This window comes from Planococcus citri, chromosome 3, assembly GCF_950023065.1.
Source record: "Planococcus citri chromosome 3, ihPlaCitr1.1, whole genome shotgun sequence".
Lineage (NCBI taxonomy): Eukaryota > Metazoa > Arthropoda > Insecta > Hemiptera > Pseudococcidae > Planococcus > Planococcus citri.
The window spans coordinates 69,293,183-69,307,015 of record NC_088679.1 but is presented as its reverse complement, the minus strand read 5'-3'; the positions used below and the strand labels follow the sequence as shown (position 1 = coordinate 69,307,015).

The 13,833-nt window shown below is 33.0% G+C and overlaps 4 protein-coding genes across 4 annotated transcripts in view; 1 reads left to right on the top strand and 3 right to left on the bottom strand.

The window, feature by feature from the left end:
* The window catches only part of LOC135838591 (NADH-cytochrome b5 reductase-like), a 280,351-nt gene that overhangs the window by 179,610 nt on the left and 86,908 nt on the right, over window positions 1–13,833 (top strand). The gene's annotated exons all lie outside the window — the stretch shown is intronic.
* Window positions 82–1,743, bottom strand: LOC135838567 (uncharacterized). The gene is made up of 7 exons (XM_065354245.1): window positions 1,578–1,743; window positions 1,273–1,433; window positions 1,126–1,193; window positions 1,016–1,051; window positions 788–914; window positions 613–670; window positions 82–509 (listed from the first exon to the last, which is right to left on the bottom strand). The coding sequence occupies exons 2-7, from the start codon at window positions 1,415–1,417 to the stop codon at window positions 272–274; spliced, it is 672 nt and encodes a 223-aa protein (XP_065210317.1). The 5' UTR covers window positions 1,418–1,433; window positions 1,578–1,743; the 3' UTR covers window positions 82–271.
* Window positions 3,165–5,036, bottom strand: LOC135838563 (uncharacterized). The gene is made up of 7 exons (XM_065354242.1): window positions 4,877–5,036; window positions 4,493–4,646; window positions 4,317–4,384; window positions 4,119–4,154; window positions 3,900–4,026; window positions 3,659–3,710; window positions 3,165–3,575 (listed from the first exon to the last, which is right to left on the bottom strand). Exons 2-7 carry the CDS (start codon window positions 4,629–4,631, stop codon window positions 3,314–3,316), a joined length of 684 nt encoding a protein of 227 aa, XP_065210314.1. The 5' UTR covers window positions 4,632–4,646; window positions 4,877–5,036; the 3' UTR covers window positions 3,165–3,313.
* On the bottom strand, window positions 7,852–11,632 carry LOC135838562 (uncharacterized). Its single transcript, XM_065354241.1, has 6 exons — window positions 11,457–11,632; window positions 11,225–11,292; window positions 8,660–8,695; window positions 8,428–8,560; window positions 8,225–8,276; window positions 7,852–8,139 (listed from the first exon to the last, which is right to left on the bottom strand). Exons 1-6 carry the CDS (start codon window positions 11,623–11,625, stop codon window positions 7,962–7,964), a joined length of 636 nt encoding a protein of 211 aa, XP_065210313.1. The 5' UTR covers window positions 11,626–11,632; the 3' UTR covers window positions 7,852–7,961.

The window sequence follows — 13,833 nt, the reverse complement described above, 5'->3', positions numbered from 1 at the left end:
AAAATTAGGGTGACGGATCACTGAGTTGGTGGCTGGATTCCTTGTTAGATGATTCGACCGAACTTTCGTTAAAACACACTCTTTAATTTATTATGTATTTATTTGAGGTATTTTTTCCATTTTCAAAACATTGCACATTAGCAAATTACAAAAGAATGCTTTACCTAAATTCACAAACCAAAAAAAATCATAAAATTAAAAAATAAACCTCTAGATTGTGATGTAGATGATTCGTGGTATCGAAGACGGAGTTGCTATAGGTCTAGGTCCATTAAAGTACACATGATACACAAACACCTGTGTATGTTTTGAAAGCTACTAATTGTGCTAATCTGGTAAATGCTGTCGGAGTAAAATTCGCGTACGGTACCGTTACATTATTGATCGACTGAAAATAATGATCAACGTTTCTTTGGAGTTCGGGAGCTGGTGCTTCGCCTTTCTCTAAAACCTTTTTAATATTTTCGGCTCCAGGTAAACTCTTCGCTATTGCCAGAGTGAAAATATTTCTGAAAAAAATCGATGTGTGAAAGATAAAGTTGTACAATTTTTTTCAGGTGCTTGAATGTTTTTTCGGGTATAAATTTTTAAAGAATTATTTATTTTACTTACCGGCCAAACTGATGATAGTTGATGAAAGCTTTTTTACATTTGTCTGCATTGTCCATGTCTGTAAGTTGAAAAAAAGGTTATGAAAAGGGTCCATTACGCGATGAATTGACTACTCGTAAATTATTTAAGAAATTGGATTTTTTTTCTGACGATTTTATTAATGAAAAATGCTCACTTTTCGTTGATCTTCTGAGCTGGAATATTTGAGCGATTAATACATCGCTGTATTGAGCGATTTCCGGAATACTCTTGAGTGTATAGTTGAGAAGTCCTGTGCCCAGTAGGTTACCATTTTCATCTACCTGTAGATGAAAAAAATTTGAATTTAGTTCAAATACATATATATTGAACCGTCGAGTGTTTCGTTATAAAGTTAAATTAGAGGATTAGATTTTGAACTTACGAATTTGGCTTTTTGAAGGAAGCAGTGTAAATTACACTGAAAATTAAATTGAGGCGAAGTTAATTATACGTTATTATAACACCAGGCTTAGGCTTTTATGAACAACTTACTTTTTCATCTTGAGTTAGATTTATTCTAGCTCCATTTAGAAGAGACCAAACGATCAAATCGCGAGGATCTGAAAAGATGAGGTTCAATTTGAATTATCCATGAATTTTAATCGTATTTACTGGGCCATTGAGGAAAAATATTACTACCTCGTGTCACTGGATTTGTAACGTTACATTCCTTGGTAAATTTATCTTCTTCGTGAATTTTCGCGTCGTTTATTGACGATTGTGCATCGAGCATCGATATTAACGATAAACTCGATACTAAAATAATAATTACAGCTTTGTTCATCGTGATGAAAAACAGTCTGAAAAAAGTAAAAGATTAAATTGCAATGCTTGATAAGCTTCGGTATCCTTTTTTTGGAGGAGGAGGGGGGAGTGGTAAATGTAATGAACTGAGATTATTAGTACCTAAGTGAAATTTAATAAAAATAATAATTATTGCTTACCTATGGTTTTTCAAAATTTAAGGACGTATGAGGTTTTTGTTAGTCAATTTACAACAACAGATCACTATTATTGGAACTTCACCTTCATTCAAGTAAAAAATGCAATTAAGAATAAATTCTTTATCAGTTTACATGTAACGAAGAACATAGGTAGCGGTAGCCCATTGAACTTATGTACCTATCAGATTACTTACTTATAATTAGTAGAACAAACAGATAATTTATAGCGATGATTTTATTTTAACGGTTCTTTGGCAAAAGCAAAATTAAATTAAAAGAGCTGAGAGTAGGTATTTTCTACGTTTTCTAAGAAAAATGATGTTCAATGTTATAATTTTTTCCAGATCTCAGCCAAAAAGGGATATGCATGTCAACATTTTATTTTATTTTTTGAACCTAATTGAGGTGTCTACTATTATGATTTAAGAAGGTTATATCAAAATACTAACGAGATAAAATTTCTGGTTATCTGTTTTCGATTTGAATGAGGCTCTGATTTTTCGAAAGAGCATGGTCTGAAACCTCACTGCTCATGTGATCAGAATTCCAGCTTCCTCGAATTGATTTTTCGATTTTTGATGAATTTTTAAATATCCAAAATTAAGAGTTTTACCAAATGAACCTAGAAAGCTGAAATTTGAGGTATGCCTTATATTTTCAACCTGCCAAATCGATTAGAAAACGGTTCCAAACCATTTTAAGCAGTTCTGGAGCCTCAAAGCAGATTTTTGAAACCTGAAATTTCCAAAAAATTTCGTCAAACGAAGTTGTAGATCAGAAAATTACGCTGCATTCGATCTCAAACACGCTATCAAGTCAACTTCTAGTGGGTTTGAGTCATTTTGGAGCCTCCAGCGACTTTTTGGAAATTACTGGAGCTTTCAGTAAATTGTTTTGACTTTAAATTTTTCCAAAATTTTATCAAATTGAGTTGAAAAGCTGAAATTTGCACAGCACGTGCTACATAAAGTTGATTCGGACAGATTTTGTGTCATTTTTTAAAAAACAAAAGTTCTGCCTTTTTTCCTTTTTTTTTTTTTTTTTTTTTTTTTATTAGTCTCTTGTTTGTTTGACACCTTTGTGCTCTATTTTTTTCTATTTTTCAATCATGGAACAAAAATTTTAATGCTACCATTTCTGAAAAATATTGCAATATTTTTGGAAAAATGTTTAGTTTTTTCATAGGTATTTTAAATAATTTTTTTTTGAATTTTCCGTTTATTCTTCTCTTATTTTGGAAATTTGAATCTCTAAAAATTGTCTCTCAAGTAATGATGAATTTGAGAGGAAAAATCTGAAAATTTAAAAATTTTGAATTGAAATAAAAGTCGAAATGTTTTCTCAAGTAGTGAAAAGAAAATTGATAGTAGGTAATAATTTTGATCTTCTCCTATATTTCCATTCAAATAAAATTTGAAAAATTGTCCATATTTTGTTCTGTTTTTTTCATATTTTTCCATTTGTTTGACAACTTTTCACGTTAAAAATCACAAATGTATAAGCAATTTAACATCCATTTGTGGAATTTACGTGCAATGCAGATGAGTTATTGAAGAAGAAAATTCAGATTCAACATACCAAAAAAAGTCAAGAAACGTACTTGATTATATTTTTGCTATAGAATAACAAAGAAACTACATAAGTAGGTAATTTGAAAATGACAAACACATTTCTCTTGAATGATGAATATAAAACGACTACAAAAACGTCATCAGTTTATATTTTATAGTGTTAAATCAAACCACTGCGGATTGTGTTTGATTTGCGGGCACTGTTTGTGTCTGATTTGCAGGTTGTACCACAATATCAACGACTTTATTCTCTACAGATCCTTTTGCAAATGCTTTAAGGATGCCTTCGACCACTTGCAAATACTCCACAACTTGTTTCTCAAGTTCAGGTGGTACCGATTGACCTTTATTCACTGCGTTTGTGATTTTACTTTTGAGATCAGTGTGTTCTTGTAAGCTTTCGGCTAATGACAATACATAAAGTTGGCTGAAAAACGACATTTTTCTCATCAGTCAATCATCCAAATAGGAATAAATACTCGATACCTATGTAGTTTCATTTTCACTTACTGAAGATATTGATGAAAGGCAATGACCGCTTTTGAGCATTTATCTTGAACTCCTGCGTAACGAACGGAAAATAGTTTTGAATTAGAAACAACGTTATAATAAATATTATCAAACTCTGATAAGAATTATTTTGGTATAACTAGAAATCTATATCTATTGTGTGAGAATTTCGCTGTTTTATTTTAATAATTCCATTTTTTGATATCTTTGAAAAATATGTTATAGAAAATGTAAAACTCACCTTTGGTCGCTTTGATAGTCTGGTATACTTGAATAATGATTATGTCGGCGTGTTTTGCCAGTACTGGGGCTTCTTTAAGTGTATGGTTGACTAGTCCTTGGCCATGTATATTTCCATTTACATCAAACTAAATTCGAAAAAATAAACCGAATGAATCCAGATGTCTTATAAATGATTACTACATAATTAGAGGCAGAATATGAGTGGTTTAATACATACAAAGTTTACTTTTTGAAGGAAGCAGTATAAATTGCACTGAAAATAAAATTGAAATAAAATTAAAATCCAAGAATTTGAAGTACTTACTACCTACATACGAAATTATTGAATTTTTTCTCAGTTTGGAGAAATTATTTTGAATTATGATTTAATTAATTATGCGCCAATTATACGTTAGAAAGTGAATAGGTAATTTACTTTTTCTTCGTGGCTGAGGTCGATTACATCACCAGTGACGATACCTTGGATAATCACTTGACTTGGATCTAAAAAATAAAAAAAAAAAATCCATAGATAATTAGAATCTGGGTAATTCCATGACAAATAAGTAATTGTATAGGTAGGTAATTCGTTTATGAGAGCATCTTACTTACTTCTTTGTACTGGATTCGTTGCATTGCATTCTTGAAAAGCCTTGATTTCCTTTTCTTCTGATATTGATCGTGGATCAGATTCAGCGAGCATGAATGTTAACGAAATGATGAGCGTCAGTGTTCCCAAAAATGACTTCATAGTGGATAAGAATTACTGTTGAGAAAAAAATAGAGTATGAAAATAGTAGGTATCTCATATTGATTTTTTTCTAAACTGTCATTTTGGAATAGATAATGCTTAATGCTCGTTAATTGTCAATTTAAATAGGTATGTTTTAGTGAAAAACGTAAAGGTATAATAATTAGAGTTTAAATAGGTAAAAGTATATACCAATAGGTTGGCTATATCTTATATGTACTTGGATTAAATATAGTTAAATTTACCTTCGAATTAGGATTACACTGTTTTGAACACAAATATTCACCACATCAGACTTCGATTTGAGTAGATTATCGAGTGAAATATAACGCTTTTTATAAAGTAAAATTTGCAATTAAAATTTAAAAAATCTTATCGAATCGCCGATTATTACATCGTTTACCTACCGAGCAGGTATTTGTGAATTTTTTAAATACTTGTACCATGGATTGGAACAATTCGTGATAATTTTTATCGAATTGTGAACAAAATCTGTACCTATTTAATTGGAATATTTATCAAGTAGATATATGTAAGCGAATCAGGTGATATTTTTTCGAGTCTTTTCTCCTCAATTTTTTTATAGGACCCACAGAGGAATTTGCTTCATTCCTTATTTTTTGACAACTTCGACTGCAGTTGAAGAGGAAAAATTTTCACATCATAACAAAGTCGCAATGAAATAAAATAAAATTTCATATTTGTAGAACAAAAGAAACTCATTCTGCAAATTTATTATGAAGTATGAAAATTCAAGTTACGGGTCTTCTAATTTTATCAGCATCAGAATTTCATCCGTTTGGGAAGACTACTGAACTTTTATGAAGGATACACAAGCTAAATTTAAATTTTTGACCGCTTTTATGATTTATTTTTGATTTTATCTGATGCTTTTCTGTGCTTTGATATCACTTAACTGCGTTTTGAACACTTTTTCGTGCAATTTTTTCCACATTTTACGGATTTTGTAATAGATAGATTAGAAATTATCACCAATATGTAATAGATAGGAAAGACTATGAGGATGGTTAATCCTTTACTAACTAGGTACCTAACTAGGGGACATCGACTCACACCTTAACTAGCCCTGTGGGTATGAGTGGCGATCAATTAATCTCTATCAAACACAGAAATACACAATAAACGACATATAACATTTTACTGTGTACAAAACTTTATTCAAATGAAACCTTTTATCGTCCTATTTACATTTATCTGAACATATCGAACATATGTTACAAATATTATAAATATAGTATGGTTACACTGATATAATTAACACCAATAAGAATTACTATTAATTACAGAGGATCATGGCAATGACACATGGCATTGAAACCAGGAGTATACCTATTTTTGCTAGGCATGCTTCAGAAGATAGGAATTACATTGGTAGATTACTACGACAAAAGGCATCATCAGTAAACTAAGGTGTAATAATAATTTACTTAGTGGAGGCACCACCATGTAAGTCTGTACTTATTGACTGCTGACCGTCTCACAATGTCTTCCCTAAACGCCGACCCCAATAATAGTGGCGATACCATGGCTGCTGAATTAAACGAGGCTACCAATCATTGCGGCTATTAAAACTGAATTGTCAACCGAACCAGTTAATGATACGCACGATGCGGATCATCATCCCTTGCATTGCGAAGATTGGAACAGATTAAACCCCAAAGCGTAATTGGGGGAAAACGACAAATACAAATTACACCTACCTACTACATCGAATTGACGAGACTCCTGCTACGGCCGTTAACACGAATCAAGTGAAGCTGGGTTCTCGAGGATGTTGGCACGTAGCCACGATCCTCCAGCGACCTTCAAGAGTGACTTTCTCCTACTCCTACTCCCTAACAGACTAATTTACCACGTTACTGTGCACCTTTACGTCATGTGCTATTAATATCACAACGTAAAGGATCACTATTGGAATGACCACCTAAACGGTGAAGGCATATTGCACCATATCAATTTTTTTTCGAGTTTTTGAAACATTTTCCAAAAGTTTCATTAAAATATCACCTTTTCATGATGAATTTTTTCAAGTTACCTATACTTTTTCCGAGTTTTTTTTTTATCATCATTTTACCTGTTTTCAACACTTAAACGTGCAATATTTTGCATAATTTTGCCAATATTTTTTCAATTTTTTTGTAATTTTCATCAATTTTAATGTTTTTTTTTTTAAAAAAAATATCATTTTATGTATGAAGAATCGTGAGTTTTTGTTGATTTTCCGCGATCAATGCTTTACGAATGTTTTCAAGTCTTTTTAACAATATCTGCTGAATTGGGCTAGAATTTCTTCAATTTTTGGGAAGTGAATTAATGAAATATTTATTTTGTTTTTTGTTTCAGGTGAGTACAACATTTCCATTCCATTGAAGTAACAATTAAATACTTAGGTAAGAAATGATTACGTCAAATAATTTGTCTACCATCAATACCAAAAAGAAGTAGTACCTACCATTTCCTACCTACCATAAAGAGAGGATAATATATCCTCTCTTTATGGACTTCCTCGATTCATAGGGATTATTACTTTATTGGCATTTTATTGCTTTATTATCAAGCATGTACAATATGTTTTGCCTGAATATTGCCACTTTTGTATTTGATCAGTTTCATGGGAGATAAGTGTTTGAATTGATCTTATCTTGCTAGACGGTCGTTCAAGTTGAAAAATAATATATATTTTGAGACTAGTCTATCACGTAGTCTAGTCGAAAAATTACGTTAATTGCGATCTCATTAGATAGGTAATTTATTCAGTTAATTGATCATTTATTACAAGTTGGGGATAATTTTTGTGTACATGTGTAGGCTACTTTTGTTTTCAAAATGCTCACAAAAAGGGCTGTTTCCGTATTTTTCTAAAATTTTAAGCTTGTTTATTGAACATCGAACTATAAGTTTTTTTTTTGGAATTGAATGAAATCATCTAAAAGTAGTTTAGGAATAAGAGTGAAAAATAACGGAGAATCACTTCAGTTCATTAATAAATTAATTGCAAAAATCATTTTATCAGATAAAATAATTAATTGTTATTCCTATAGTCCAATTTACTGTGTGAATTTATGATACGAGTAAAATCAAAAGAGAACTGGCTGTTTTTCAACCTTTCAAAAATTTCACTTTTTTTGAACGTCAAGCCATCAGTGTTGCCTCAGCTCTAAGAAAATACTACCTAACTCGTACATATTTTTAAAATTAATTCAAATATTCATATTTTTATTGATAAACTTCACAAAAATTGTGCTTAAAACAAAATTATACAGGCGCATAAATAAATAACACTTCAAATCAATAACTCGTTGAATATGTTTATGGTGCTTCTTTGGCGATTGATGTTACCAAAGTATCGAAAAATCCAAGAAATTCATTAATTTGTTTCGAAAGATCTGGATTTACGTCTTGTCCAGTTTGCGTGGCGGTTGTAAGTTTATCTTTAACTCCAGAGTAACTCTGCAAACCGTCTGCTATCGCCAATACAAAAATATTCCTGAAATGTGTGCAAAAGGTATGAGTAATGTGTAAAAATGGCAGAGTATTTTTTATTGATTCGAGATTAGAGAAGTTTTACTTACTGTGCAAATTGGTGATAAATTAGGTAAGCTTTGAAACAATTATCAGTAAAACCTGCGCATAAAAAATTGATTGGCGAATGCCATAAGGCAAGTTTTTAAAAATTAGTTGATCTAGGTACATCTACACATCTATCATAATTGAAATTGCTTTTCATGCGTTGAAGTGTCGATTGAGTGAGAAATTTAAAAAGTATTAGATTTACCTCTGGTTACTCTGTTTATCTGGAATATTTGCGCGATCAATACATCGCTGTATTTCACGAGTTCGGGCGAATGTCTGAGCGTATAATTAACTAATCCTGGACCGTTTCTTATGCTACTAGTATTTGCGTCGAGCTAGAATAATGAAAAAATCAGAATAAAAAATAAACGAATGAATTCCAAAATTATTGTCTAGGTATACCGACGAATATGTGACAACTATTTTATACTTACGAAGCCAACTTTTTGGAGGAAACAGTTCAAAAAACACTGAAACAAAAACATAAAATAGGTATAGACGATAAAACTTTCCAATAGGTAGGTAGGAGTTGTACTGAAATGAGATTCCTATTCAATAATTTTGACTCTTCTTTCTTTCTCCCTCTATCCAAATGATGAAAAAGTAGAGCTCTTCAGATCCCTACATTTCTTTCCAGGCGCAGAAATTTTCCTTTGAAAATTGTGTCATGTTGGTGAATTCTGATACAGAATTCGAAAATTTGAAAAACTTTACCTATCGACTTTTGAGAGCCAATATAATTATATATATGTATTTTTTAAAAAGAATTCTGAAACAGAAAAGTAATTAGGAGAACCGGAAGACGGTTGTTTTGAACAGGGGGTGAATTGAGAGTCAGTACCTAATCTTGACACAAAAAATGAAATTTTTCTATCAGACTTGAAAAAAAAAAAAAATGTTAACTGCAGGGGACTTTCAGTAGAACTTTTTTGAATTTAGGATGTGAAAAATTTTAAAAAAAATGTAGGAAATCGTGTTCTCAAATGTCGATAGAAAAAAGCAAATTTTCAAAATAAAAGCATATCCTGGTATGACTGAGTGTTTTGTGATTTACGATTTAAGCAGTCAAAAATAATTTAAATCCAATTTTATCTTTCTATGTACCTGATTTGATTAGAATAATTATTTTGTTTTTTTTTTCTTCGTGGGAATTGGGAATAATCCACTTGATAAAGTTATCATTTGTTTAATATTAGGCTATCGAAATGTCTTGGTCCCGATTTTCTATATTTAACGTAATGTTAAAATTTATCGTTTGATGAAATCAAGGCTTTGTATAATATTGTAGCCCAGTCAATATGCAATTTGACCCTAACATAATTACAAACAAAGGTTTTTTTGGTGAATATTGTCTAGGGCGGTGTGCTGAACAACATACTAAAAGTCCCCGCCCCTACCCCACGAGCTAAACCCCCCCCATGGATCAAAGCCCCCCAAAATCAGTTTTTCATCAAGAACTCCTGAAATATTGAATTTTGAGTAAAATGAGCCCAAGTGATTATTTCATCTCCTCCCAAATACCTATCAAATGAGCTATCGACCAACTCCCTAGCCTCAAGGGGGGTGGCGCTACGACCCCTCAAAGTGATGTGATTTCAATAATTTTACATTTTATGATTTGGGACTTGTAACCTGTTCTAATTGATACAATGAAGTCAAACTTGGGAAATGGGATTCCTTTGGGAGCTAGAGTTGACCTCTGGAGTGGGGAGGGTCAAAGTTGAAAATTACAGAAAGGTCATTTTTTTTGGAGGGGCATAACATGACCCCAAATGGATGAAAAGGGTCCAAAATCATACCATCAGACAGCACCCTATCTGTGATCTACATATCCAAATTTCAGCTTCCTAGGTCATCTCCACTCCATTTAAAGCGGAATTAAGCTAAAAATCCCCTTATTTTTGCCCCTATTTTCGGGTTTTCTATCTTAAAAGGAGTGGGGATGATCTATGAAGCTGAAATTTGGATATGTTGATCACAGATAGGGTACTGTCCGATGGTATGATTTTGGCCAGGTCAACTCTAGCTCCCAAAAGAATCCCATTTCCCAAGTTTGACTTCATTTTATCAATTAGAACAGGGTACAAGTCCCAAATCATAAAATGTAAAATTATTGAAATCACATCACTTTGAGGGGTCGTAGCGCCACCCCCTTGAGGCTAGGGAGTTGGTCGATAGCTCATTCGATAGGTATTGGGGAGGAGATGAAATGATCACTCGGCTCATTTTATTCAAAATTCAATATTTCAGGAGTTCTTGATGAAAAACTGATTTTGGGGGCTTTGATCCATGGGGGGGGGGTTAGCTCGTGGGGTGGGGGGACTTTTAGTATGTTGTTCAGCACACCACCCACCACCCTAGACAATATTCACCAAAAAAACCTTTGTTTGCAATTATGTTTGGGTTCGCCCATTTTTTTCTGCTATTTGCCTGGGCTATTGTTATCAAAACATCGGTCTATTCCTTTATTGAATAGCGAGTTTCTTACGCTTTTTCATAGAATATAATATTTCAAAGTAGGACAAATAAGCAGGACATTTTTCAGTTTTTAGAAAAAGCAAAAATTGAATGCAACATTGATAAGAAAACTAACACTTCTGTTCTCAACTTTGGTGAAAAAAATGACACTCACAATTTTGGCAAAAAAGTGGAACATTTTTGAAACCAATACTGGCAATATAAAATAGAAATTTTTTTGTAAGTTTGAAAAAAAAAGTAGGTAGGTAATTGTTAGCAAAATTTTACAAATAAATGAAACTTTATTGCAATGTTGAAAAGTAGGACTTCTTTGGAAATTTCAAGCTCCAAGAAGAACTTCTTTGACAATTTTCACGAGAAATTCTCTTTATGCAATTTTAAAAAATAAATGTACTTAGGTAAGTATTTTTGGCAATTTTGACAAAAATTATGACTTTTTTGAAAATCTTGTCCTGAAAAAAGGACTATTTTGAGGCTTAAAGAGTGAGTAAGAACGAATAAAATGAAAAATACATATTTACTTTTTCGTCTTGGGTCAATCGAAATGTACTACCAGTGGCAATGGCTGAGCCGAGTACCGTACGGGTATCTGCAAAATTTCATTTAGGTCAATAAGATGAAATTAATATGCATTAAAATCTCGCATACTTTCTTAATTACGCTTTCCCATACAACATCAAATTTATTACGTAGGTACATTCAATCAATCGATCATTCAACAGTTCTCAGGAGCTAAATATTTGAAAAACTTACGTCTTTGAACTGGAATAGTTGCATTGCATTCTTCGGTCGCCTTTTTATCCTTATCTTCTAAAACTACCGGCGACTGTGATTGCGATGGTGGATCAGCAAAGGCGAAAGTTATTGAGAGGCTGAATACCAAAACAATTTGTAACGAATTCATGATCCCAGTTGACCACATGCTAGCAAAAAGCTAGCGTTTTATTCGCGTTTTGATAAGTTGCTAGCAATTTACTCGCTTTTTGTGGCCAGCAATAATTATCTCGCTAAAAGTAAGCGATTTTCTTGCAGTTTTTCGCTAGCAAATTCAATTCTAGCAATTTTCGAGCTGTTTTCCAGCGACTCTCAGCTAGCTTTTACTTCACTTTAACTTGCTCGCCTTATGCTAGCGTATTACTAGCGGATACTTGCTCGCAATTCTATGCTAGGACAGTTCAAGCAATATTCTCGCATATCTCAGCTAGCTTTTACTTCACTTCATACATGCTTGCCTGATGCTAGCGTATCACTGATGGATACTTGCTTGCAATTCTATGCCAAGAAAGTTCAAGCAATATTCTCGCATATCTCAGCTAGCTTTTGCCTCAATCTATACCTGCTCGCTTAATGCCAGCGTATCACTGACTAATATGTACCTGCTCACAGTTTTATGATAGGAAACTTCAGGTAATATTCTTGCATCTCTGAGCTAGCATTTACTTAGCCATCTGGCTCTAGAAAAATGTAAGCATATCTCTAGTTTCTGCATCTGGTGACTTGGCGTTTTCTTTATAGTCAAATGATAGGAACGTGCTACCAGATCTTACGCATTTCTCACCAATAAACCTTTTTCTGCGTTATTTATTGTAGCAAATGCGAGCAAGTATCTTTTCCATCCCTCAGCGCGCATACAAAAATCATTAAAAATATTCCTGCATATGACAATAGGAGTAATTGCACCCCCCCCGCCGATCTTCCGGGGCAACTTTTTTCTTAAAGGGGACAACAAAATTTCATCAAATGGACATGGAAAGCTGTAGTTTACTCTACACTCCAATTTTAACACCCTCTGAAGACGACTTCAGGTGGGTTCAAGTCATTTTAGAGCCTCCAGTAGGCTTTTGAAACTTGAAATTCCCACAACATTAATTAATCAATTGGAGTTGGCAAGCTGAAATTTACTTCGCAGGTTTCAAATGGTTTTGAAGCTTCCAGCTACTTTTAGGAAATTCCAATTTTCCAAAAAACGCCATACAACCTTCGAAAATTCGCTGGAGGCTCCAAAACGACTTGAAATCCACAAGCAGTCGACTTCGTAGCGTATTAAAATTAGTTTGCAGAATGAATTTCGACTCTCCATCTCAGTTTGATGAAATTTTGTGAAAATTTAAAGTTTCAAAAATCTGCTGGAGGCTCCAAAACGACTTGAAATTCACCTGCAGTACTTCGTAGCGTATTGAAATTAGTTTTCAGAATAAATTTGAGCTTTACAACTTCAATTTGAGTTTCAAAAATCTGCTGGAGGATACAGAACTGCTCAAAACAAGTTGAAACCGTTTCCCATCGATTTGGCATGTCGAAAATAGGGTATATCCCAAATGTTAGGTTTCTTGGTCAATTTGGTAAAATTTTGATTTTTTCTCACATTTTGGCCAAAATTTGATTTTTGAAAATTCACCGAAAATCGAAAAAGGTACTTTACCACTTGAAATTTTGACAGGTGATGAATTTTTGCATGATCTTTCGATCTACGTTTGTAAGGTTTGAAAAATTTCGTGCACGTCCTATGTTGAAACGCGAATTCTGCGATTTCGGCTGACCTTTCAATCAAAATTGCCGCCATTTTGTAAGTAAGGCCAATTTTTTTTTCAGCAAGTTTGCTTTAAAATGTTCCTTAGGATGTCCCCTTTGAGGAAAAAGTTGTCCCGGAGGATCGGCAGGGGGTGCAATTACTCCCATTGCCGTGGACTAAAATGTTGTTCAAAAATTTTGAAATTTTTCCTTTTCATGGTTTGTTTGATACTTCATTTTCAAATTTTAAATTTTGACAATTTTTCTATTTAAAAAAAAAAACTTCATTTTTTATTTAATAAAGAGATTTTTCAACATAAGCGCTAGCATAATGCTAGCGAATTGCTAGCGTCGATCTCTCTCATGGTATAGTTTGCTACTCTTAGATAAAGTGTGTCATCAAGTTGAATATAAGCTCAAGGTGGTATCTTGTTGAAAAGTAAGAAGAGTGACATCACTCTTCTTATACTATCCCAAGATGCTAGCGTTATGCTACCTCTGAGCTGGGACAGTCGCCTAATTTTTGGAATTTCCTGGAAAACTACCACCTGTTAAAGGTAAACACCCAGAATTTTTAAAAATTAATTAATAGTAATTACTTTACTGATCAAAGTTTTTC